The sequence below is a fragment of the Charadrius vociferus genome, unplaced genomic scaffold (assembly GCF_000708025.1).
Source record: "Charadrius vociferus isolate BGI_N301 unplaced genomic scaffold, ASM70802v2 scaffold192, whole genome shotgun sequence".
Lineage (NCBI taxonomy): Eukaryota > Metazoa > Chordata > Aves > Charadriiformes > Charadriidae > Charadrius > Charadrius vociferus.
Window position 1 is genome coordinate 3197930 of NW_009647437.1, and position 26041 is coordinate 3223970.

General features: G+C 41.2%; 1 protein-coding gene across 1 annotated transcript in view; it reads left to right on the plus strand.

Moving 5' to 3' along the window:
- The first annotated feature begins 2115 nt into the window (after window positions 1–2115).
- TTC7A (tetratricopeptide repeat domain 7A) overlaps window positions 2116–26041 on the plus strand; it is a 139558-nt gene continuing 115632 nt past the window's right edge. Inside the window, exons 1-4 of the mRNA XM_009880650.1 lie at window positions 2116–2273; window positions 3916–4084; window positions 20659–20789; window positions 22508–22629. Coding sequence (XP_009878952.1) covers window positions 2124–2273; window positions 3916–4084; window positions 20659–20789; window positions 22508–22629 — 572 coding nt within the window. The 5' untranslated portion in view covers window positions 2116–2123. The remainder of the gene's footprint in view (window positions 2274–3915; window positions 4085–20658; window positions 20790–22507; window positions 22630–26041) is intronic.

Sequence of the window (26041 nt, forward strand, 5' to 3'; positions counted from 1 at the left end):
CTACACTTCTGAAGGAGACTGCTTTATTTAAAGGCTTAGGCTCATCCAAGTATCCTTTCACACTTAAGGCAGGTTTCATAAATAGTAAATGCATTCTTACCGCTTTTTCCTGTTACAACACACTGATTTGCTGATTTTTAAATGGAATTGCTTGTATGAAGCGAGGCAGCCTAACTTAGAAATATAAAATTCTGTGTCTGTAGTGAACAGCAGTTAAGTTGTGAAGAGGACCTGATGCTAGCCACCGTGCTGCTGCAAGAAGTTCTGCCGTTGAAGTCAGAGGAGCTATTTCTGTGAATAAACACACTTCTTTAAAGGAGTGTTTCTAGGATGTAGCCCTAGAGTTGATTGAAGCTTGCTGGAGTGCGTAAACTTCACAGTGGGAAAGCATAGTGGGGGGAGATGTTGGTGGCTTAATGCATGTTTATTTATGAGGCTTTTCAAGTGTATAGGTGATGCAGATCGACCTCTGTGTTGAGAACCACACAGCCAACCTTTGAACTTTAGTCAGGTTTGAGCAGCGCTTCCCAGGTGCAGAGATCATAATGCAGTTTGGGGGCATTAATAGTTGAAAAGTTCATATTAGTTTGTTCCCTTGTAATTAAGAGGTGTAACAACAGTATGATTGCTGTAAAAACATTATTTGTTAATTTGCTGCGATGTCATCATAACTTGCTAGTTATGAAAGAGTAATGCTTTGTTATTGCTACAGAACTTTTCTTCCAGCAAGGGACTAACTAGTTTTGTGTTTCTAGAAACAATAGTGTGTCTGGATGGGATTTTTTAATAGTAGTATTTGCTTTGAGAGATTGTGTATATTTATTTCTTAATTGTATATGATCTTACGTCATTCCTTAAGTTCGGTTAAGAGATTAGACACTCCCTGAAAGCTCTTCAGCATTGCATAGAAGTGACTGCATGTGAGGATGGGCGGGAAATATACTTGAACATTTACACTTCCCATTTTGTGTATATATACTTTGTGCAAGTTAGTTGTAGACCTGCAATTGAGCAGGAAGAGCTATTTTCATAATATGATATGCAGCTGAACACTTAAGCCAGACCAACAAGAAAATCTAAACCAAGAAAACCTGCACAAGTTGATTATTAATGCCATATGTAATGTGTAGGTAGTAAATGAGGATAAGTTGTCCCATGGACTGAAAATATAGAAATGGAAACACTATCGTGTTTCCTGCATTCTAGAATTTCAGACTGAAATGTAGTATAGTAGTACATTTCATCTATACTGAAGTATAGATGAAATGTAGGGCTTGGCTCTTTGATTTACAAAGATTTTCTTACCCTGCTTGACCCACCAGTCAGCTGCTTGCGGTACTATTATGAATAAATGAACTGCAGAACTGAACCCATCATGCAAGAACTCCAAGTACATTGGCAGATGAAACTTTTTTTTTCAGTGCATAATTGCAACATCACATGATGTTTCACGCCGTATGACAGTGCAAACTCAAACCTATGTTTGAGTTTCTCTTCTGTGGAACCGTGAACAGGAACAGATTTTAATGTCGAAAGAATTTTATGTGGCATATTAGTTATGTCACTGGATCAAGCCTTCTGTGTCTTTAGTAATGGATGTGTAGAATGTGTCTAAATTATCTGTTTTTATTTTTTTTATGTGAACTTTCAGGAAAATCTTAAAATTGTCCGATGTGGTTACTGTTTTGCAGTGAAATTCATAGCTTATCTGTAGGCTGAAGCATGCTTGTACATTTGTAAATCTAAAGCATGCACTTAAATGTTTGTGAAGATTGGTCTTATACTTTTGAAAGTGAGTTTTGTGATGAAAATTCTTAAGGGTTAGTGAAAATGCAGGAATGAACTGTGCTGTCAAAATTAAAGGATGCATTTGGGAAAATCTTCAAGGTAAAAGGAAATGTCATTTGATTTTTTTCATAGGAAATGTACTATTTCCAATAGCTTGAAGTTAATGGAACTTTTTTTTTTTCTATCTGCTAGTTCTTCCTTACTCCCTCATTTGAGTTACTGTTTGCATGTCTTAAAGGTGTGTTGGTTTGGGTTTTTAATGCTATTTATCAGCAGTACTTCACTGAGTGATGTTTCTTGTTGGCTGGTATGTGTTTTCAGAGGACTACGGGAGTATGCTGCTTGCAGAAGCTCTATTGGAAGAATGTTTGAAGGAAAACTTTGCCAAACTGAAGGACTCCATTCCATTGGCAGAGAAGAATGAGCCAAAACTGAGTGAAGCTAAACAGTATCTGACCAGTATCTTAAGCAGAGGAAAACTACGAGTAAGTGGTCACTGTCATAATTCCTGCCAACTGGATTATTCTTTTATATGATTATTAGTCTGATACAAGGTGTTGGTGTTGCCTGTTTGTGTCCCTGTATGTACAGTGCTGTATTGTAGGAATTACTAACGGACTGGCAATTCAGTACCCCTTTGCAGTGTCTTCTGCTGGGAGCCTTGCTTTTTCATATGCAAACGAATTAATGTGCAACAAATATATACATCCAGTTTATTTTTTTATTAGAAAGAAGCGGGATAAATATTTAGGAATTCTCTGGGGTGGTGGGGTTGGGGCCACATAATGGTGCTGTCAGGCTAGCACAGCTGCTCCTGGTCTGAAGGAATTGCGTGCGCCTAGTCAGCTCCAGATCAGAGGTAAAATGTGCTGCAAGCTGCTCTCAGGCACTTAAGGTTGTGGTGTGAGTCCAGGATTACAGCCTTGCATTGCTTTCAGTCTCTGCCAGAGACGTTATGCGAAGTTATGCTTTTATTTTATTTTGTCATCTGGGTGCATGGTTGGTAGCTGCCTGTCAACTCAGCGTTTTAAGACTCTGCCTGGATGGCTGCTGCTGTGTTGGTGCCCTTGGACGCACAGTTGCATAACTGGCTTTAAAAAGATGATCAATTACAAGTCTGTTCTAGACTTTTATTACTTTTGATTCTGAAACTTAGAGGCTAGTTAGCTAGGAAGTGTATGTTATACTTTTATTATGTTGCTTTCCAGGGAGCAAATGTGCAGCAGCTTTTCTGGGAGAGTTCCTTGATCTTAACTTCTTGAAAGTCAGTATATTTAAAAAGTATAAAGGAGGGGGGTGGAAGGGGGAGTCCATCCAGCCCTCTTTCTTTATAGTTTAGCCTGAGTAATAGCCAGAATCACTGAATTCTTCCAGATTGGTGTTAAGTTTGGCTGCATGAATTGCCTTTACTATTTCTTTGTTAGTGGTGACCTGGTTACTCATGCAGCATTGACCCTGTATTGGCTGCCTGTATTTAAAAAAAAAAAAGTATGAAGGTTTAGGAACCTTTTCATGCTTTCCAAAACATAAAAAGGGTCTGAACAGATGTATTTTACTGAGATTTTTTTTGTTACACAGATTTGTATGCATGTGTTCAATCCTTAAGAAACAAACAAAAAAAATCTTAGAAATCGCAGGCATGCCTTCTGTTTTTCCACTGTTGCCTGGAAATTCTTTGATAAATTAAGAAAATTTGGGAGCTTTCTCACTCTTTAATTAAATGTACAGAGGAGAGGGGAGCACTTGACTAAGAAGAGATGCCTTCTGCCTAGTTTAAAGGCAGGGTATTTTCTTGGTGTGTATGTAGGTAGTTCTGACAATGCCAGGCTTTTATGTGCTATCTGTGAATCAATAGAGTAGGTCACCTGAAACCAAAGAGGTGGCTTGTAAGCTGTACATTTCCAAACTGAGCTCCAAAGTAGTTGCCTGACCTTTGTTGCCTGCCGCTGTCTTAAGCGTGGCCCTAAGATCTCTAGACGCTTAAATCCTTCCTACTCTGGCCTGCAGTGCTAGCAATGCTGAGAGGAAAGCATTATGAATCTGCTTAATTTGTTCTGAAGTACCTTGTTCTTGCTGTCTGGTATTTTACCATGTAAACACTCTTTTCCTCTCCCTGCTCTGTTTCAGCCTAAGTACATGACAGAAGCTATGCTGATCCTAGGAAAGCTTCATTATGTGGAGGGATCCTACCGAGATGCCATCAGCATGTATGCAAAAGCAGGAATTGATGACCTCTCAACAAAAGATGAACCTCTGTACATGCTGCGTTTGGTAACTGAAGCCTTTGTTATTAAAGGTAAAGCACCACATAAACATATTTGAAGTATGCTGTGTTTAGGTTGAAGCTGAAGGTATTTCTTCGAGTGATTTGGTTGGAGCAGAGTTAGGGCAGTGTTGTATGCTTTAGAAAATCTACTGGGTATGGTCTGTGTAGTTTATACTTAAAGGCATTATGGAGTCTTAGTCCATGGTTTTTAAACTTGGCTGGCTTGTAAAGAAAAGCTTGAAATTGGAAATCTTGTGGTAACTGTTGACTGTAAATCAGCAACATGCTTGAGCTTCTGTATCCATTTTGGGAAAATCTAAGTCAAGCACTCAGCTGAATTGGGGCCTATGCTTTCTCTTAGAAAGAGTTCATCTACTTGCAAATTTTAATGATTTCTGTGAATTAAGCAGGGATGACGTTTCCAAGTTTTAAACTCTGGAGTAACAGAATATGTGCTTTCAAAGCAGGTAGTATATTTTTGCAATGCATGTCACACAGTATCAGACCTTATGTACAAACAGGAATCTCTCCTCCCCCTTGTAATTCTACAGACATTGCGGTGTTTGAGAGATCCTAATAAAAACTGCCTCTACGGGTAATGAAATTGCATTTCCTTTTTGAGTGGGGGAAAGGAAGACCCTAGTCAGTTTTTGACTTGGGGGGGAAAAAAGATCAGTAATCTTCTCCTTCATTTGCTTTCAGTTCCTTTATAAATGTTGCTCAAGTACTGCTACCTATCTACTGCTTTCTACTCTTTTCAGCATGTCCACCAGCTAATTAGGTGAATGAAAACTCTGATGATCAGATACCTTCAACTGGTATGTAAAAGAGTGAAACCAAATCAACCCAAAATACTGTTTGACTGGGCTGCTAGTATTACTGATAATAATTTGAGTGTTCCATGATCTCACACAGTCATTCAGCTTTTTTGAAAACCTATTTGTGCTGCTTTGCTTGCTTTGATTTTGTTTTCTGTGGCACTGGTTGAATCTACTTCATTAACAAGCTTTTGTGGAGCAGAACTAACTTACCTGTAACTTGCGCTAACACTTGCATGGCACAGAGGAGTGAGTAACTGCCAGTGTGTTCATAGCAGTGTATTTGAGAGCATTGTATTTGGTGCGCTCCAGAGTCTGAAGGAGATGCACTATCCTCACTGGGAACTGCATAAGGCTCTTGGTGAGGTATGAGTGTAATGCTAAGGTATGCATGAACACTGATGGAATAACACTGTTCCCGTAAGGCCTATTCTATGGTATTGACTGCCTCACTTGAGTATGAAGATATTGGGGCTGAGGCATTTGCCTCGGAGGATCAGGCTGTAATTTTTTTTCCCCCATGTGGTTTAGCATGGAACATAAATATTGTGTTGCCCTTGTGTTTGTGTGTGAACCGTAAGGAGTCCCTGCCATTGTAGAGCAACCTCTGTGCTGTTACTGTTCCACAGTTTTTATCCTTTATGATGATTATTTTCAGATTAGCCAAGATATCAGGGGTGCAGTACGTCACTTGGTATTCTACCAAAGTTTCTGACAGAGAAAAGTCTAGCAGAGTGGATCTTGTCCTGGCAACTCACTGCTGGGATCGCTGTTCCCCCATGCCATGTGCTCAATCTCTCAGTCATAGACAAATAAACCCTTAAATGTTAGAAGTTTGTACAGGTAATTGTGGCAATAGGAGTGTGGATTTAAATTTTCATTTCAAAGCATGTCTGTCCAGGCTACCTCTGCAGGGCAAGTAACAGCACGGAGTTGAATTATTTAAAATTTATTTATACTTTATGCTAAAGATTTTTCTTATTCCCCTTTTTTATTTGGTATCTCTGTAGAAATTCTGTTGATCCATACCATATTATTGCCTTTGGTTGAACTACTGGTCACTTATGCCAGCTGAAACCTTCTTTAACGATGTTCTTGAACATTGCTGGTAGTAAAATTTTTGCAGGGATCATTTAGGCAGCAATCTAGAAAAGCCACAGCCCTGTCTCTATTTCAGGGCAGGACTTAAATTCCCCACTTAGATGGGGAACATTTCTTACTTAGGTTTCCAGTAACGGGAGAAAGCACTTGGTTTAATAGAATATCCCTGTTCATCCAGCATTAGTTAAACACCAGAACTTTGTATCGCTTCTTAGCATGAACCTGAAACCACCTTGGTTTTGTGTAGCTAGTACTGCTGGGTTGTGCATGTATGCAGAATGGCAGTTTAGGTTCTCAAGCACTCAGGATTATGCTGGAACGGTCATGGAAGAAAGAAAAGTCAAATCAAAGGCACTCACACCCTTTTACTGTTGGAAACAAACATGTAATGAGAAAGATACTGGATACCCTGAGGGGAGCTGCGTAGATGAAAGTCAGCGGTAGAAATGAAATGTGAACGAGCAAAACTGAGTTTGCCTTTTTTAGAGCACCTTTTGAGCTCTGCAACACTGAAGGTTGGACATTGAGTTAAATCTTTGGGGTCTTCCTCTGAAAGTCTATAGCATGTAATAGGTTCATATTATGGTAAGAAGCAATATGGATTTGCACCCTTGTGATAGGACTGCAGAAGTTGAAAAAGTTTCTTGCTTGCCTTGTGCAGTAGACTTCCACTCAAGGTAAGCATCGAGCGGTAAATGTCAAAGTTATTTATAAATGCAGGGACTTGAGCAGTTGACAAGTCACAGGAGAAATGGCAGGCAGGGCAAGACTCTTCCAGTTCCTCAACTGAGTGCTTCTTCTTGTCTCATTTCTAAGTCCCCATGTTGTGAAGAGAGGAGAAGTTCTGTGGGCACTGTGAGTGGAGCTCTGACAACAGTTTGATTTTTCAGGATAGCTAATTTTAACCTCTTACGGTTAGTTAATGGGCGGTTGGTCTGTACTTGTCTCCTTCCTCCCCATTCTCTGTGAAGTTAATTCCTCCTTAAAACCTCCGCTTAGTTCACCGTACTGCAGGTAATGTCTGATGCAAGCAGTTCTGTCTGTTGCATAAAACAGTATTGAGTAAGCAAACTTGTTCTCATTTTCCTTCTAATTCACTTAGGACATGTTGCGGCTTCGTTATCTGGCATTGTCCATTCAAAACAAGCAAGCAAAACAGACTTCAGAACAACGTGTGTAACTGCCGGGGCCTGTTGGTTTCCCTCTGGCTGTGCTTGCTGCAGAAACCTTGCAGAGATCTCTGCTCCCAGTGGATAAATCTTCCTGGTAGCAGGGTGGGTCACAACCTAACCCTTTACAAAGCAAAGTATAGCTCTAACCAGGGCTTCAGCATACCTAAATTCCAAGTTTGTAGAAAGGCTGCTATGTTGCTGCAATGTTTGTTGCACAGCCTTCTTGCTATGCTGCATGAGAGCGTGTCGAGAGCTGTGTTAACTGAAGGAGGCTGTTGCCAGCCTGAGCGATGAAGGCTCAGGCAGGGCTGATGTGGCGTGTGGGTCCTGTCTTTGTAATGATTGAGAGCACCTTTGGCTTGCGGCAGTGCTTGTGGTCACAATGTGTGGCATCAAAGCTGCTGCAAGGTGATTCAGTCCTGTGCAGAGAAGTTCCCTGTATCCATCAGACCAGCTGTCAGGCTGGGCACTGGGCTTCTTCCACCTGGAGGGGGGTAGCTTGGAGATAGGTAGCTGTCTAAATCTGTGCAGCGAAGACATAGCATTGCAAATGGTATCTAGCTGGTTTTCTAGCGAGTGGAAGCTGTTAACAGTCCCACTACCTCTTTTTCTCCTTTTCTTCCAGACCATCCTGCAGTAATGTTTGTGTTGGTCTTTTGTGTTGGCCATTTTCAGCTCAGGGTGGGTTTAATTTGTGCATCTCCAGTCTGAACTCTCTGTACAGTCAGAAGTTGGCAGTTCAGGGGAGATTTATCACCTCTTCACACAGCGTCTGACATGGATGAAGTGCGTGGTATTGTACAATACAGCCTCCTCTTTGGTGACTGGGAGAGGAGGCTGTGGACTAACATTTTTGTGGGTGTCTAAATATGGGTGAGATTAATCCCTTGTATCAAAAGGCTGCAGTGTGAGCCTGACCTTTTTAGACCCTAGAAGAATTGATGTGGAAGAGAACAAGGTGATGCTGTGTCTGTAAGAAGCCTTGATCATGGTCTGTGTTTTGTTAACATGTCCAACCACAGATCACACGTACAAGGAAATGAGACATTTAGTTCAGTGGCTCAGAGAAGTCTTTATTTTGTTCTTGAACCCATTTAAGTCATTTAAAGATGTTTAAGAACTGTAGTGTGACACTTTTGAACAACGTAAGATCATGAGAAACTCTGCTGGATGGAGCCACTCATCTTCATGAGGCTTCCTAAAAGCTGTGAATGCTAATGCTGAAAGCAAAACCCTGAATCCACCATGTGAGGGTTTTTCCTGAGCTTGATTATGCTAAACAGCCTGGAGCCTGCTTCCAGCGTTCTGGGTTCAGTCCAGCTCTTTGTGGGTTTTTAGGGTTTTTGTTTGTTCATTTTTAGTACAAACTGCTGATCTTAAGTGTTTTCCTGTTTCTGTTATGGTTGTATCTTTTAAAACTCCAATGATAATGGGGTCAGTATTGCTTGGAAGTATAGTGTTCTGCTTTCTCCCCATGTGAAATCTTTGTCTTGGGATTGTAAGACTGGAAGTGGTTGTTTAGAGGTTATGGTGGTGTCCTGAAAAGAAAATTGTGATATCACACAGAGATAATAAACAAAAAACCTGACCTTTTACTCAACTGGTTTGAAAACTACCTGCTTGGTTTTAATCATGATTTTAAATTAACTAACTGAAGCCTTGAAATTTGAATAATCTATTTCAAATTTCCTTTTGTGCTTGTGCTTATTGGTTTGCAGCACTATTAAAAACACGTAGGTTTGCATTCAGTAAACATAATCTGGTATTAAAATTGTTCTTTCTAACTAATCAGAGGCTATATCGCCCACTTGTTCATACACTTCATTGGAGTCTTTAATTTTGACATTTGCTTCTGTGTCATTGATTTTCTAACATGGTTTTCTACGTGATGATTAATTTCCTAGGTGAGATTTGTATTCAGCTGCATTTGTTTGGAAATTAGAATAAAAGTTAAAGGTAGTTGTATTGCAAAGCTAAGTTCTGATATATCTACTTTTTCTCTCTTCTCTTTAAAGAATTTGATTAAGAAAATCTTTTTAGTCAAATGAATTTCACTTGCTACAGAGAGTGTTTTAACTCAGTGTTTCTGCTAAGTGTTAAAACTGGTTGTGTGCATTTTTTCTTAATTCGTAGATTAAAATGGGAAAAGTAAGCTTTCCTGTTTGGTTTTATTTAGTTAAAGCTTTGTTGATTCATCAGCTCTGAAAAGCTAGTCATTGAATTAAATTAGTGGAGAGAAGTGAAAAGGAGAAAGAAACGTGGGTTGTTTGTTTTTTGTTTTGTTTTGTTTTTTGTCTTCTCTGGAAGGGAGTGCCTCTATTTTAATGACTCATTTCAATGCTTCATCAAACTCTGATTTCAGATCCTAAGCCAGTAACTTCTTCAGTTCAATTTTTTCCGTAAATTCTACCAATCCCATAGTGCAAGAATATATTCCATTCAAACAATGTTAATCTGTTGTTGTCCTGGTTGCGGCAGGGATGGGGTTAATTTCCCCCAGGAGCCGGCAGGGGGCGGGTAGTCCATCCCAGGTGAGCCATGCCCGGGCTATAAGTGAAGCTAGCAGGGGAGAGGTGAGTGGTGGTGTGGGTCTGGTCGGTGTGTGGTGGTACTGTAATTGCCTCTTTGTATCTATTTATTGGTGTTATTGTTTGGCGTTTTTTTTCCCTCTTCCTTTTTGCTGTTCTGTTAAACTGCACTATCTCAACCCACGGGTTTTGCCTTTTTCTGCCAGTTTTTCCCACGGCTGTGGGAGTTGAGCAAGTGGCCGCCTGGTTCTTTGTTGCTGGCTGAGGCCAAACCACAACAGTTATATGCTTAACTTAAGCAGCCTTACTTTTAAATAGAGTCCTTCTGAAAACAGAATTTCTAGTTAGCTTCTCTGGGATGAGATTTTTGTCCACTTAGTTTTTGATGAATGAGAAGGCAATATCAAAACTATTGAGTGTGCTGGAATACAGATTGTATGGAATGATTTTCAGTGCCAGTAGTTGAAATGAGTTCAAGTACAGATAAACTGAGTTTGGAAACATTGTGTAGCTTTGCAGGGTCATAATTTATTTTATAATCTTATTTTGAAGGTCAGTTTACTCTTGTTTTTTCAGGAAGCATTTTTAATTCAAGTCATTTTACAAACCTGTTAACAGGCTATATATGCACTTTCTGAACCTGCTCCTTGTTTCAGAGGGCATAACATTTTGCAAGGTGCATTCTCCTTTTTCCAGATGAGCATCTGGAATACTGTTCTGCTTCTTGGATGACAAAAAAACCTCCCTGTCATTATGCATACTCTTGTGCTTAGGTTCTTTTGCACAGGCTGATTTTTTGGAAATTCTTGAAGCTCTCTAAGAAAAACTTTGTTGTAATACCTAAAAAGAGATAGTGTGTCCTTACTATGTAAGGATATACCTTGTTGACTGAGACGAGTCTGGGAAATGGATTAATGGAAGGTTGATGGCATTTTTTCTGTGTTCAGATAAATAATTTTCTTTATGTCCTCTCTGAATGCTAATGGGGGAAAATAAAAGCATGTTGTAATTGAACATGTCAAGATGAAGATGATCTATTTCTGTATTATTGTACAGAAGCCACATGACTACAAGGAAAATATCTAGATCTGCTAGTTGTAAAAAGAGAGGGAACCCAGCTCCTCCTCCCCTCCTTCCAGTGCAACTGACGTCCCCATAAAAAGCTGAGTTTTCATCCTGCCTGCATCGTTACCGCTGAGTGACATGGGGGTAATATCCTATAGCGTACCCATTTAGCAGAAATGGGCACTAGGTTTTAAGGGGCAAGGAAAAATCCAAAGAGCCCAAATTCTGTCCCTGCCTCTCCCCATTAGTTCGGTGTCAATTAATGTGTTGTTTAGGCACTGTTGACATCATGGCATGCTTACTGTAAGCTTTTACTTGAGAGTCTAAATCTTTTCTACCCTAATCGTCCTATTTAGACCAGGATAGTTGTTAAAGTGTGCTGACTTCGCTGGGGCTCCAATTCACTACTGGCTGGAACCTGCCCACCTTGGAAGTGACAGTGCTGGCTGAGGCGCTTGAATTCCTTTTAGCATTCAGGGGAGCAGCTAAGACTTTCCTAAAGACACCACCAGCATTCCTTGTAGTCTTTAGGAAAGTTTTGTTGATTGGGATGAGCCAGAATTATACTGGGCACAAAGTTAAGATGAGAAAAGCACAGGTTTGGGTGAAAGTTGTGGGGAAAAATTATCTAAAACTTTTCTTTCACATTTTTGTACAAATATATTGCTTTAGTGTTGTAATGGGCTCCATGAGGATGATTGACACTTGACAGTACACAGCAGTGTTATCACCTCAAAAGCAACATCTAGGTTAACACTGGCTTGCAGTAGTTTCCTCCTGTTCCTTAACTGCTGTTTCTCCTACTGGCAGCTACTCAGTGAGGTTACTTTTGCCAGTATTTTCAGCTGCTGCTGTGACTAAGTAGAACTGCAATGGAAGGAAAAATTTGTTTTCTTTTCTTTGTTTTTGAATTTATTTTTTTAAAGGGTCTGTGAGGGGCAGGACACAAATTTCTTTATGTTGGAATCCTTCCCTGGTGACTGAAAATGGATGAGGTTCACATCTCTGAGTATTGAGATCTGTGGGAGACTGGGTTACTTTAAACAGAGCCTCAATAATAGAACTAGTTTTCCTGCCTGACCGTTAGGAAAACTGAGTCCCAGCCACAAGGATGTATGATGCAATATGACTTTAAAAACTGAGTAACTAAGGGTAAAGCACTTTGTTGGCAGAACTTGTTTTCACTTTTGCTTGACAAAACCTGTATCTTTTAAGTGTTAATCCCCAGTGGAGAAAGACTTTGTTCTGTACCTGGTATACACTTCAAAGTGCCAGTGTTCACAATTCTGCCAGCTTGACAGGAAACATGCTGTTTATTCACGTTGGCATCAGAGTAGCTGTCTGATAGGCAAAAGCCCCAGTTTGTGGATACAGATGTCTTGATAAAAGGGCCTAGTATTAGTATGTCTTATGTGGATTTCAGCATAGAAATGTAAGAGTTTGGAGTTGCTCTTATGTTGTGACAGTGATGAGTTTGAAACTGTTGCATATTGGTGAATTGTGTGCCTTGGTGCCACTGCTTTTTGGCTTCGATGTGAAAGAGTTGCCAGGCCCAGCCGTGGCATTCTTGGTGCGCTTAGGCTTCTTGTGGCAGCCAGGGAAGCAGGTTTCGCTGCTGCACTCCATGAGCTCTTCTCTGCTGTTGGATAGGGTAGTTTACTTTTTTTTCCTGTTTGCATTTTAAAAGTAGTTTGTTTAGCACAATCTGCTATGCACAAATGCAGCATTGGGCGTGATCTTAGACTTCTGAGGATAGTTAGCTGCAGGCCACTAAAAGCAAATAACTGAACTTTGGAAGTGGAAAAAGAAAATAACTTCTTGTTCCTTTTGTTAATGAGATTTGGTTTCTGTGACAGTAAAGTTTTGTTAGTCTTCCACTCCCTTCTCCACAATTGCAAGTGCTGGTTGCACACATGCATGCCACCTTCTCCACCTCCTGCACTATAATTTAGTTTTCTAAAGCTGTAGGGTCAGCAGCATCAGGAGATGCAAGAATACTTTCACATGTTTTTCTGAGGAAACAGAACAAGGAACGCACGGTGTTTGTGTGGGAACATGAGACAACATACTACACTCTTATTTTCACTAAAACAAAACAAATACAAATGTACTGTCAAATGGCCTAAGCTAGAGGTATCATTTAGATGGCTATGATGCTGTCCCCATGCTGGGGCTGTGTTGTGTAGCATGGTATGGGTCCAGTGGCTATGGGAAGATTTCCATGTGCTGATTTACCTTGGAGTAAGCTCCAGATGTCTCTGACCATCTTTTAAGTTATAGGGAACAAGTTAGTCCTCACAGGTTATGTCTGTTCTAAAAAATTTTAAATAGCACTGGCTTGAGTGCTTGATACAAATCAGCGTAGTAAATTCTGCATTACCCTTCTGTCTTCTCCTTCCTGCTCCCAAAGTACACATGAAGGTGGTGTACTCTGGTTCAGTGACTGTGACTGCAACTAGAAGAGAATTTTCTCACTGTTGGTGCTGCCTGGTAGTGATGCAAATGAACTCAAGCTGAATAAATCCCAGTTCTTGGTCATCAGCATCATCTCTGCCTTGTGCCCCATCTGCTTTTCAGTTTTTCTTTTGCTTCTGCCTGTTGTATTTAGACCAGGGGAAAAATGTAATTCTTGCAGCATGCTGTGGAAGTTTATGGATGTGGATGGTGTTGACAAAGTCCTTTAGGTATAGGACTGTAAGAAGTTGCTGTCCTCCCCCCATGTTTGCTGTGCCCCATGGCATTGCTCCAGCATCTCTTTAACTGCTATCAGATATGTCATGGAATGGAAGTGGCCTTTTGTACCAGAACAATTAACACGTTCTAGCAATGGTCCCCAAAGTGGAGTGTGTGTGCCCCAGGGGGTGTGCAAGATGACCCACTAGGGATGCAGGAGAAAAAATATCGGAACTTTTATTCATAATCATTTTTTCTTTTAAATTTTTTCTTTTAAAAAAATCATTACAATTAAACTTTACTAGTGTATTGGATTGATAGCAGTGCCCTCGTTTAGTCTGTATGTCTGAGGGTCCCATGTCACATGCAACCCACAAAGTGTCTTGCAGAAGAGTGGATGTTCAACAGTGCAGAGGGGCTCACAGGGGCTCCCTCACTTGTTCATTCAATTCCAGTGTATTGCAGTTCATGTGTGTCTAGTTAAGTGGATTTATGTATTATATTATCTAGTTTTAACTAACTAATCCTCATGAAATAGACAAGTAGCTTAAAGATTCCATCAAATAAATTGTGGATTGCAGGTAATACTAGTAACATGAGCACAAGTGAACAATAAGAAAATGGCAGAGCTGATGCTACTCCTAGCATGAGCTCTTCATCAGCCACATTATGAGGTAAAAACAATGATGGTCTAATCAGATCTAATCAGCAATGTTTGAAGTCCAGTAATATTCAATTCCGTATGTTAAAAAAAAAAAAAGATTAAACTTAATGGTAGATTTTTAGAAGCCTCTTTGAGGTTTCTTACATGAGAGCAAAACACGAAAAACCACATACCATTGGGGAAACACTTGTTCTTCCTGCCGCGGCAAAATGGTCGAAAGAATACACAGAAGACAATATGGCAACAAACTAAAATGCGTTCCTTTGGAAGACACCTAGACAACATTGCCAAAGACTTGAAGAAACAAGTATTAGAACAAATGAAGTGGTGTGGGAGGTTTGCTGTACAGTTGCGTGGAAGTACAAATGCTTCTAATATGTATCAGTTTATAGAGTTTCCTAGATTTTGGTTCAATAATGAAATACACTAAGAATTACTTAGCAGCAAAGCGAGACCCAGAAGTGCACAAAGTGCTGTAGGATGTCATCAATGTGGTTAACTTTATAAACACAAGACTTTTGAATAGAATCTTCACAATACTTTGTAATGGGATGAGGAGTGAGCATGAAAATCTTTTGTGCCACACCAAAGCTCACTGGTTGTCTCATGGCAAAGTGCTCTGAAAAGTTGTCAGACTTAAAGATGAGTTATGCCTCTTTGCTTTTACAAAAACCCTAGTGTTCTGAATTTGCTGACCTTTCCTGTGATGACAGGTGGCTGTCAGTAGCATACTACCTAGCAGGTGCTTCTGAAAAAATAAACATATAAGTGTATAATAAATACATTGTAAAGTGATGTGTGTATGTAACTATATACATATGTTGGGTGTGCATGCTCTATTATTTTTTAATTTTTTTTTTTAACTCATGGGGTGTATGGTCAAAAAAGTTTAGAGACCACTGTGTTACAGGTTAACGCTAAGGTTCAGTGATCTGCTGTGAAGCTGGAGCAGCCAGCTAGCTGATAGGCAGCAGATCTCGATATGCTCAGGAAAATGAGCATATTTGGATTAAGGTTGCTGAATTCTGCAGTAAGATATGCAGTGTGATGCAGAGCCTACACAGCGTTGATCAGGGGTGGATGACTGAGGTTACAATTCAGGAGAGTGCTTGCCACCTTCTGGCTTCACAGCCACTCAATCAAAAGCCTGTCCTATTTTTAACAGTCAGCTTTAGCTGTAATTACAAGTCTAACCAGATAGAGTTCTTTATCTCAAAATAACTGGAGTAACATTGTTAGCATTGGTTTACTGCATTTAGTAGGAAGGCTGGGAGTAGGGGTCTTGTTCTGTTTTGATGTAACTAAGCAGCCTTGCACAGGTTTCTTAAATTTTCAGGCTTCATTCCCAGTTTATGGACAAAAAGGTCTTCATATAAAATTATTTAGGGTTACTGGAATTTTCTGCCTTTCTAGCTCTGAGACTTTTGTGTGAAAAATACCTCAAGATTATAACAGATTGTTGTGAATATACAATAATCCTGTATAATAGGAAGCAATGGTGAAATGAGTTTGTGCAGCTTTCTTGCAAAACAAAACTTCTCTCCTCCTCCTCACCTTTCATGAGGTGCAGTATGAATGAATGTGTTCAAAACCAAGGGCTTCTAGGCCTTTCTTCCCCTCTTCTTCTATTTACGTTGCAATTAAGTCCTGCTGAAAAATCATAGCATAAATGCTGGGGAGATGAGTGCTGGGTCTTGGCTATGTCAGCCTAGTCCTGACTGCTGCTTTGGCTTGTTGAGGTTCGGGCTATTTTGCTTTCCAAGACACTGTAGTGTAATAGGTTGATCGAGGGCTGTGCTCTTAAGTTCAGACCTTAGCTGGTGGGGCAGGCTGGTCATTGTACCATCTCTAAAATGGATTGGCTCTGCTTTTCAATTTTGTCTTTGAAAAACATTTAGTATTCTGCTGAACTTTGATTAGTCAGCATGCATGTGTATATGTTTGAAGAGCTAGTCTTAAAAATAGTCTTGTTTCAGTGGTAATTCATTTTTCTAGAGCTGCACTTCTGAACTAGACTGAAGGCTGCATGGTAGAAATGAAGTGCACCCTCCCCTTGGGGACAGCTACCCGAAGTGACCTGGGGTTGGCCACAGAGTGAGAACGTGCACACAACCAGTTTGCTTGCAGTATTTGCCACGCAATACGTTCACACCTGGCTTACCTCAGGACAAATTACTTATCTTCCTGTGGCTAGAGTAAAACTATTGCATGCACTTAGCTTAGCACGCTGGCTTCTGGCCAGATGTCCTGTCTGCGTGGCACAGGAGCATTGGTGTTGTAACCTTGCTCTGCCGACAGGGGCTGATGCTGTGGGCAGGGCTCTAAGTTCCACCCTAAGCTGTCTTTTGCTTCAAGATGCTGTAGCTGTGTTCAACATGAGTGTAGCACCAGGACATGATACAAGAGGTAGGCTTCACACTTGGTGTGCTGTTGTGTTTCTTTGATTCCTTCCTTAGATTGCCAGGTAGTTCTGATGCTCCTGGACTATGGGGTTTTAGCAGCTGCAGGCTAACAATTCTTGCACTTGTGAACCCACCATTCCCAAGTTGTGTAAATTCATCCAAATATAGGAAGCTGGAGGTCTGTGTAAAAAGCAAAATGAAAAGAAGCTGTGAGTGGATTGGTATATTCCTCCTACTCAGAAGGAGAAATGCTGCTATTTGGTGGACAAGTTTATGAACTGGAGGAAAAGAAGAATGCCACTTTATCCTCCTCTTCTCAGTAGCGGTTGTGCAGGCTATGTCTATGTGCTGAGGCTTTTGAGACCAGGCTGGGTAACGCCCTGAGCTGACCCTGCTTTAAGCAGAAAGTTGGACCATGGACCTTCTGGGATCCCTTCCAGCGTAAATTTTTGTCTCACTTATGTTGCCAAGAATCTGATACTGCATGTTGATGTGCACATGTATGTTCCAGTTCTGGTAATAACATCACCTCATAGCATTGAAGCTACATGATACGATGTCTTCCCTTGGCAAGGACTGGGTGAGGTGCAAGTGGAAATAAGCCTTCATAAAATCTCCCCTTTAAGGTTTCTTTAATTGGAGGAGTGCATTTCAGCCCTAGGTAGAAATTAGTTCAGTGACACCTCTTATGAACATTATGGGTTTGGTTTTTTTTCTGACATAAATGCAGATTAGCTTTAGAAGGGAAAAAAAAGGGGCAAAGATTATAGAGAGATCAAGAGCCAAAGATGAATCTTTGTGAGAACTAGAGGAGGTGAATGGAAGCCTTATCTTTATGCAGGAAAGAAAAGCAGTGTTTCTGTACATAGAAAGTTGCTGCCTCTGAAGCGAGTAGAAAGATTTTGTTCTTTTAAAAAACAGTAGTCTGGAAGCATATGTCTCTCTAAATCTTCAGCTTGGACCATACTGTATTAGAAATCTGTATCTTCACTATATAAAACATTCTTGTGTTATATATGTATCTATATATTTAGATTTGGGCACCCAATTCATATGAGATAAGTTACAAGTTGGTATTATCTTACCATAACTGGTTGTGAAAAATACCCAAGTCCATTTACCTTAACCAGCTACCAAGAAAGCATATGGCTTTGTGCTTTACTCAGAAGCTAATTCTGTTTTAGCAAGAGCTACACTTTTCTTTCTAAATCCAGTGTGGAAGTTAGCATGCACTTTCGTGGCTTTCTGACACTTTTGGGGAACTGAGTTGAATTTAAAATGTATGTTGTGCTGCGAAGCTTTTTCTGAGCTGGTAACTGGGGGTTGGAGAATAGTTAGTGGAATTTGCACTCTCAGGACTGGAGGGCTTGTAAAGTCTTGTCCAACTGCACCTTAAGCAAATCTGTAATTGTTGGGGCTTTGCACTGTGAGAAATTAATTAGTAGCTGAAAGACTAGGGAACTTCTGCTGTTACTCTTCTGTTCTTCACTTTGTCTACTGGATTTGCAGTCTGCTTGCTCTAATTTTTCCTTTCATTGCATTTCTGTGGTAGGGAAGAATAGCCCTGTTTGGATTCTGTAGAAGATTTTATACTCTGATGACGTCAGGTCAGTGCATCTGGTATTAGCAGAAAGAACCATGACTAATGTCACATCATGTGGATCATTTTTCCTTCTTGCCCTTTGCAAGTAGAAAAATGTGTGCAATGTAGCGTAGTATCTGTTTTAATACACTGTATATTGCTCTCTACTTACTGTGGCAAGAAACCTTTTTAGAGATGTTCATTCCCCTGTCTCTCCCCCAGCTCTGTTTCTCCGACTGCATGGGTGGGCACGTTTGTTGTCAGTACTTGGTGCTGGCAAAGGCTGCTTGCTTTCCTCCCCCACATCAGAGCTTAGAGATAGTAGCTCCTTGCAGTCGGCGTGTATGTAAATGGCTTTCTATCAGCCTGTTCTCTCTGTGTGTCATCTCCCACGATAGCCACCCCCATACAGACTGTGCTAGGATGGCTCTTGCAGTTTGATTAAATGCTGTGTGTGTATGAATGTCAGTGGATTGTACTGGATTTCTTTCAGGGCCCTCAGCTGTACTCCACACTTAAGGGGATGGTGGCTCTGAAGTGGAACAGTTCTTAAAATTTATTTTTAATTAAGGGGAATGACTAGAAATTCAGAGGTAGATAAAACTGAGACAGGTCTAAGAAGAATATTTGTAGGCTGATTGTTCTAGCTTCGGCACTGAATGGTTTCTTTTTCTGTGTAGAGAGCTAACATTCTCTTTTCCCCTTCATTATGTAGCAAGAGGGTTAGGAAATAGAAGGTTTGAAATAATAGGAAAACAACACGTAATATAAAGCCAGAGACTTCATAGATGGACTAGAAGACAAAATCTGTTATATGTTGGATGCTCCACAAAGTGTATGTTGGTAAAAAGGAGAGAATACAGAATAGGCATTAGGTAAAAGCAGCAAAATGCTCGTCATGCCTCTCCCACACACACTGTCAGTTTGAAGTAACTCCATTCCCTCTGCTCTACTCTGGTCAGAATTTTTAAAGGTGAAAGGTATTAATGTGTGTTCCTCCAACATATAGGTATGTCCTTGAGGGAATGTGCCGTGCACTTCTGACTTGGGAGAGGGCAGAAGGAGTGGGGAGCCACTTCCCTAATTTGCATCAGTGGGGCATCTTCTTGTCTCAACCCACTGAACTAACTGCTCATGTCTGGCTCAAATGTAAGATGTAAGATAGGGGGAACTGCTAGCAGAGTAACCAAGGGGACAAAACAGAAACGTTGAGCGTGAGAAGTAAACAAAGCTAAGACTGCCTAGAAACCTCAAGCTCCTCCAACGTGAGTGCTCATACTGCGTCGTTCATCATGGAGAAACCTGGCTCTCCATTGCCGCCTCACAGCAGTTTGTTGTCAGGCTCCTGAAATGAACTGTGCTGAGGTGCTGTGCCTCCAGGGATTGCAGGAGCCCAGGAAAGCGTGGCTCCTGGTAGGTGCGGTGGCTCCTTGTGTAGAGTGAGATGCTTTGCCATATGCTGCAGCAGTCTAAATAGCTTCCTTGGAGAGGCTGTCCAGATAACTGAACTCTTTCTTCTTTCATCACCTCTGTGGATCTGTGTCAGGAACACTAGGATTTATTTTTTTTTTTTTTACATCTTACACATTTTTCATTGGTATTAGGGAGTGTTGTTATATATAAAAAAATCTATTGGGAAGCGTGTGCTGAGCTCTTTACAACCTGTGTTGGGCTACTGGGCATCAGTGCAGTTGAGTTTGGTGTAGAAGACCTGAGTTTCCAAGTCGTGGTGTATTGTAGCGATCCAGTGTGGCAAAGAACCTACACTGATCAGAGTAAAATTGGTATATGGACATGTAGCCTCTCCATATAGGTTTAGAGATATAAAGGATGTCATAGTGTGATGCCAGACAAGGATCTGATAATAAGGATTTTCCTGTAGGGGCAATAGCTGTGGATCTTCATTTAACATGCTTTTTGTATGTGAGTGGTGTTGGATGGTGATATAGGAAAGAGTTTTAGTAGTATAAAACCCAAGGTGTTTTTCCTTTCTTTGGAAAAGGGGGTGATCTTGTGGTTAAGAGTCTCTTGTGCCTTGCCAAGAGCTTGCTGTCTGTCCATGTGCAATTTGCACGTGCTTAGATTTTCCAAGAGAGGCGTCAGATTTTCTGACTTTGTTTTGTTATCATTTTCCGGTTGTTTTTTTTTGTTTGTTTGTTTGTTTTTTCCCCTCAAAACTGCTGTTTATTGAAAACTTCACTTGGAATAGTGGATGCTTAGAAATTCTCAAATCCAGTGCCAGGGTATTTCTGAAAGAGCACTTGCATTGAAGCACCCGAAATTTATAGCCGTCTTTGGAAATATAGGCCTTAATTTCTCTGCTTGCTCATTCCTGCCAGAGGGATGTATGTCCTTTCTTCATAAAGTGTTTGAAAGGCACTGTAGAAGTGTGCAGTGGCACTGTGTGTTAGAGCAGCATGACAAAAATGCCTTGCATGTGTAGAAATTATATTTTCCTGGGGGTCTTTTCCTGAAAGTCACTAAAACAAGGGGGAAACCCATCTATGGAAAAACATTCCTGTCAGCTGGTAAATGAAGGACTAACATGACCTACTGCTGTTGGTGGGCTCCAGTTAAAGAAGGTGTTGCCATTTTGTAGGTCTGTCACTGGAGCGCTCGACCAACTCAGTTGCCTCACGTGCTCGACTGTGTGAAAGGGAGGAGGAAGTCATGGCTTGTTTTGAGACAGCATGTGTCATTGCCCAGGTATACTTGCAGGAGCTTGAAAAGGTAAGAAAAAATGTGCTCAGGGTGTTACTTGGTGGCCTGGGTGGAATTTCCAGGGGTTTGAGAGCAAAAATGATGGGGAATTGCCAAGCGATCATAGACAATAAGGAATATGAGAACAAGTTGGAAGGAGTTGAGGTGTCTCATTATAAGCAGTTGCAAAACAGCATTTTATCTGGTCTCTGCCCGTTTCCTCTGAGAATGAGGTCTGGAAACCAGTTTTGCCTGTGGTAAAGCACTGAACACTTGAGATATGCTCAGGTTGTATCTCAAGTTTAGCTGTTACTAAAGAGGGACTACAAACTTTGCATAGCAAGTGCCAGCATGAAGGAACCTAAGACATTTTACATATCTGCCCTGTAAATGATACACAGTAGCGGATATTGAGATCCCTAACAAGCTGACAGTAACATTTTTGGGTCAGCCATAGCAGTTTAACTGCCAGTGCTTCACCTTCTCCGACTGAAACAGAAGGAACCTAGATCATTAGTAGCAAGTAACTGACTGCTCAGTCAGTGGTTGGCTAGGATGCCGAGTCAGAAGAGTACTGTGAGCCCTCCAGTGAGCTGTAATACGTGCCACTGATTTCCTGGGCATATGCCTAGTGGTTTCTATGTCTGTAAGTGCCTAGCTGAGTTTAACAGGGCACACCATGCGCTTCTGTGCCTGTCCTTTGCCACACGTTATGCTTGACACCAGCAGCACTGATGGCAATGCATGTTACCTGTTCTTCTGTAACTTAACAGCCTTTGACCATCTGACCAGATATTCTGCTCCTCTCAGCAGCGAAGATGTGTGTCTGTTCCAGGTTTTGTTTTTAATTGCATTAAACCAAGAAAAAAAAATAGCTTAACTGCATAGATGAAAATTCACTAGAAAGCCAGCTGACAAGTTGTCTGGTCTGTTTCTTTGTAGGAAAAAGCTGAATAGCTTTTTTTATTTAAAATTAGTGCTGTCCTTCCCTTGTGGAAGGATGAATTCATGCATTAGGAACATTAGTTCCAGCCCATGCTGGGCACTATAAATGATTTTACTGACAGCTTGTGTCTTCAAAGAAGGAAAAGGGTTTGAACTGTAACTCATTTGTCTTCTGACACAGAGACAAGGATGCAGGATTACTGATAGATGTACTAAAAGTCCATAGGCCTTCTCCAGTCCTGGATGTGAGACCCGGTTTTGGAGAGTCTACGTAGGGCAACTTTCAGCAATGAAAGCTGTTTTTTACCAGTAAGGAATTAAAAGCAAGAAGTGTTTGACAGGAGAAACAGAGGAAAAGTTAAGATTCTTCCATCAGGACTCCTGATAGCTTACTAACTCTTAACAAATATTTATGTTGTCTTAAGCTAGACATACCTACTCAAACATTGCATTAATATTTTTGTGCAAGATGCTGGACCGATGTAGTTGGAGTAGTACTTCTGAAGCCCTTGGTATTAATGTGTGGCTTTCTACTTACTTTATTAAAGGTTGGAAAGTAACAAGGGATGGTGTTTCAAAACTCATATTGCGTGTAGAATATTTCATGGAAGTCACTGTATTTATTTATTTATTATGTATTATTTATTCTAAAGTTGACTTTGAAAGGTTTTTGAATAGCTAATGAAGGTAAGTTTTCAAGTATTCTGAGGCAGAAGCTAACATTTTACTGTTGGAGATGTCTCTGGCTTGGCTAGTTCAAATGTTTGTCCGTAATCCCAGATATTTCTTTCCTCCCCTCACAGACCTCAAACAACACACATTCAAGGAGTATCAAGGGCAGCAACGTGACTTACTCTGAGTTTGAACTTTCCTACTTCCTGGAAGCAGCTCTACAGAGTGCCTACGTGACTCATTTAAAGAAGGGGTAGGTGGATGCAGATGTTAATAAAAATAGATAATGTTGCATGTTTTGTCTCAGAACAGATGAAGGTTTATTTCTTTGTATGTGTTCTGTTGTGACTTTTTTGCTGCTGGCTCACTTCAGGTCCCCTCAGTGTCCTTCCCTCCCTTCTATTTGTCTCTCTCTGTTTCTCTTAGAAGTCTTAAGCCTCGTTTTTCCAGACCCACAAGAAGGGTGGAGTAGAACAATTTTGTTGTCTTGACTCAGCTCTGTTCCCTGTGGAGATGAGGGGAGTTTGACTGTAAAGAGAGAGTGGAATTTACACTGCTGTGTGCTTTTAAAATGTTCAGCCACAGGGCCTGGTTTAGAGCTCAATGAAGTCTTAAGGGTAGTTTCTGTCACTTGTTTGTTTATTTATTTAAGGTCTTAAGCGTTCCAATCAATACTGCAAATCTGGGCGGTTTTACTAGAGAGAATGCATGCGGGAACAGTGCTGCTCCAGGGTATTTATTATGCCCCTGAAATACAGCTCTCGGTGAACCTTGCAAGGGCAAGAGGAGTTGGTATCTGCAAGCTGACAGTGAATTTCACCTGAGGAAAACCTTCTCAAGAAGAATAAAAAAGACATTGTAAATGTCCACTTCCAAAGTTTATCAGGAAGGGCGCGCTCTTCCCTAAAACCCGCCATGTCTTCAAAACATGGTCGACTCTGAGCTGATGGAGAGATTGCCATGTAGGGAGTGTCTCTTCACCATAGGTAAACAGTACTTGTATGAATACATCCTTCCCTAGTCCTATTCTTGCACCATATTATCCCATTTGTTCTCAAGGAATCAGATATTGAATTTTTTGCTGTTCTGTGTAATATTGCTCGTTAAAGTTTTATAAACATTTTTAAGCAAACCATCTTAAAGTATTTCATTTTGGTGGTTGTTTTTACCTTCACTGCCTGTCAGTCCTCCTCCTTTCCTGCCGAGTAAAGTGGAGAAGAAAGCAAAAAATGAGGGGAGATTGAAAGGAAGAAAACTAGGGAAAAAAGATCCCAGCAAAAATCTGTTTAAATTCTTCTGTAGAAAATTTATACCACTTTTTGACTCTGTAGAAGGAGGGGTTGCTCCTTGTTCAGGGCTTTTTTGCTAGTTTTTTTTTTATCCCCCAAGAATGACTTTAAAAGCAATGATGAATAGCCTCTATGTTCCACATTCTTTCATTAAAAGCCTGCATGTACAGTGAAGCTGAACTCATAAGCATATCCATGAGAGGGCTTTCAGGTAAGCCTTGTTTGACCCAAAGACTTGCAAATACAAAGCCCGAATGTTCTGAAATGACCCTTTTAGTCAGGTAAGTACAGGTTTATGTGTAAAGAAAGTATGGACTTATAAGTATAAGGCATAGTCTCAGTGTCACCTTGGCAGTAGGGGACAGGTATGTGGTTTTCCTGGGTGAGTTGGTGGTTGACCAGCTTTGGCACAGCGTATGCTTTCCTAGCCTCTTGCCATTCTCATGGTGAACAAACAGCTCAGGTCTTGCCAGTAAGCTCATTAACTATGAAACAAAATAAAATCTCACTTAGAGCATATGGCACCGATGTCCTCTAGGCATCTTTTGAATATTAGACTCCCTCATGTTCATTTTTTTTCAGCAGTGTTTTAAATTCAGGCTTCATCAGTTCAATATATCCAGTGGGTTGTTTTAGCTATTATTGTGGGCCATGCTTGCTCCCTTCCCAAATTATTTTAATGACAACCTGAAAAAAAACCAACAAACCAAACAAAAAAAACCACAACAAACCAAGCCAACAAAACTACCCACAAAAAAACCCTACAGGAAAACAATTTGGAATCAAAATACATGTGTGAATTAAGCAGCGCTTTGATTATAAGCTGAATTGCTGCAATAGCAGCAAAATGTTCTCTGTAGCTGTCTCCTGATGAAAGAGCATCTCAGTCGGTGCGATGGAGCTCCCGTGGCTGGGACAGGAGAGGAGCACCACAAGCTTCTCACCTCCTCCAGTGCAAGTGAGAAACACCAGCCAGGGAAATGAAAGGTCTGGTGGGGGGCAAAGGAACCCGGTGGGACTGCACAGCTTGCCTCTACCTTCTCCCCCGCCTTCTCCCCAGCTGGTATTAATGTGTGGTTTCTGCCACGAGAGGGCATAAGCAGCTTTGGGATATATTAACGAAAGGGGAGGGAAGTGGGAAGAAGCTTTTTAGGATGCTTCTTGTGTGTAATAAATTTCTCCACCCAATATTGAACAGCTCAAAGAAGTGCTTTTGTTCTTATTGCTTCCAGCATGTTCACATAGGAAATAAGCCTTGGATGATGAATGCTCAAGCTGGCAGGGGGTAGGTCCTATCAGGTGGGATGTCCTTCCCCAGCGTCACATGCATACAAAAGAAATGGCGAGTGCTTTATTCTTGTCTCGCCAGGCAGAATTGCTGAGGGATATGAATGGTGTTGTCATGCTTTGTTCCTGCTGGTAGGAACAGTCATAATCCTCTCGGAGTGTGGTCAGGGATCCCCTTTTCTCTTGCAGTGTGCAGTGGAAAGAAAACACCAGTACAAAACAAAGGTCCATTCTCCCTTTCAGATGTTGAGTTGCCAGCTGTAAGGCCCAGCAAGTCTTGCAGCTGTGCAAGACTTGGGCAGATGCTTTTAATAAGATGTTTACTTAAGTAAATATTGTGTCGCTGAAGACACATTTCCTGCAGTTGTTTGCCCTGCTGCATCCCAAGAAAGCTTTCTTTTATTCTTCCAGTGAACAATGTTGATGCTGTGGATGCAGAATATAAGCAGGCAGATGCTGTTGTACTGTAGGAGGCAGACAGTTGTCTTTCACGTTAGCATCTGCACTGGGTTTTGGTTTTCTGATGTGGATGTGTGAAGATTAGGGAGGTGATTCTGCCCCTCTACTCCACTCTTGTGAGGCCCCACCTGGAGTACTGCATCCAGCTCATGCCCCCAACATGAGAGACATGGACCTGCTGGACGGTGTCCAGAGGAGAGCCACGAGGATGATCCGGGGGTTGGAGCACCTCTCCTATGAGGAGAGGCTGAGAGAGGTGGGGTTGTTCAGCCTGGAAAAGAGAAGGCTCCGGGGAGATCTTATTGCGGCCTTCCAGTACCTAAAGGGGGCCTACAGGAGAGCTGGGGAAGGACTTTTTACTAGGACATGTAGTGACAGGACGAGGGGGAATGGCTATAAACTGGAAGAGGGCAGGTTTAGATTAAACATTAGGAAGAAGTTTTTCACTTTGAGGGTGGTAAGGCACTGGAACAGGTTGCCCAGAGAGGTTGTTGAGGCCCCATCCCTGGAGGCGTTCAAGGCCAGGCTGGACATGTCCTTGGGTAACCTGGTCTAGTGGGAGGTGTCCCTGCCCGTGGCAGGGAGGTTGGAACTCGATGATCTTCAAGGTCCTTTCCAACCTAAACCATT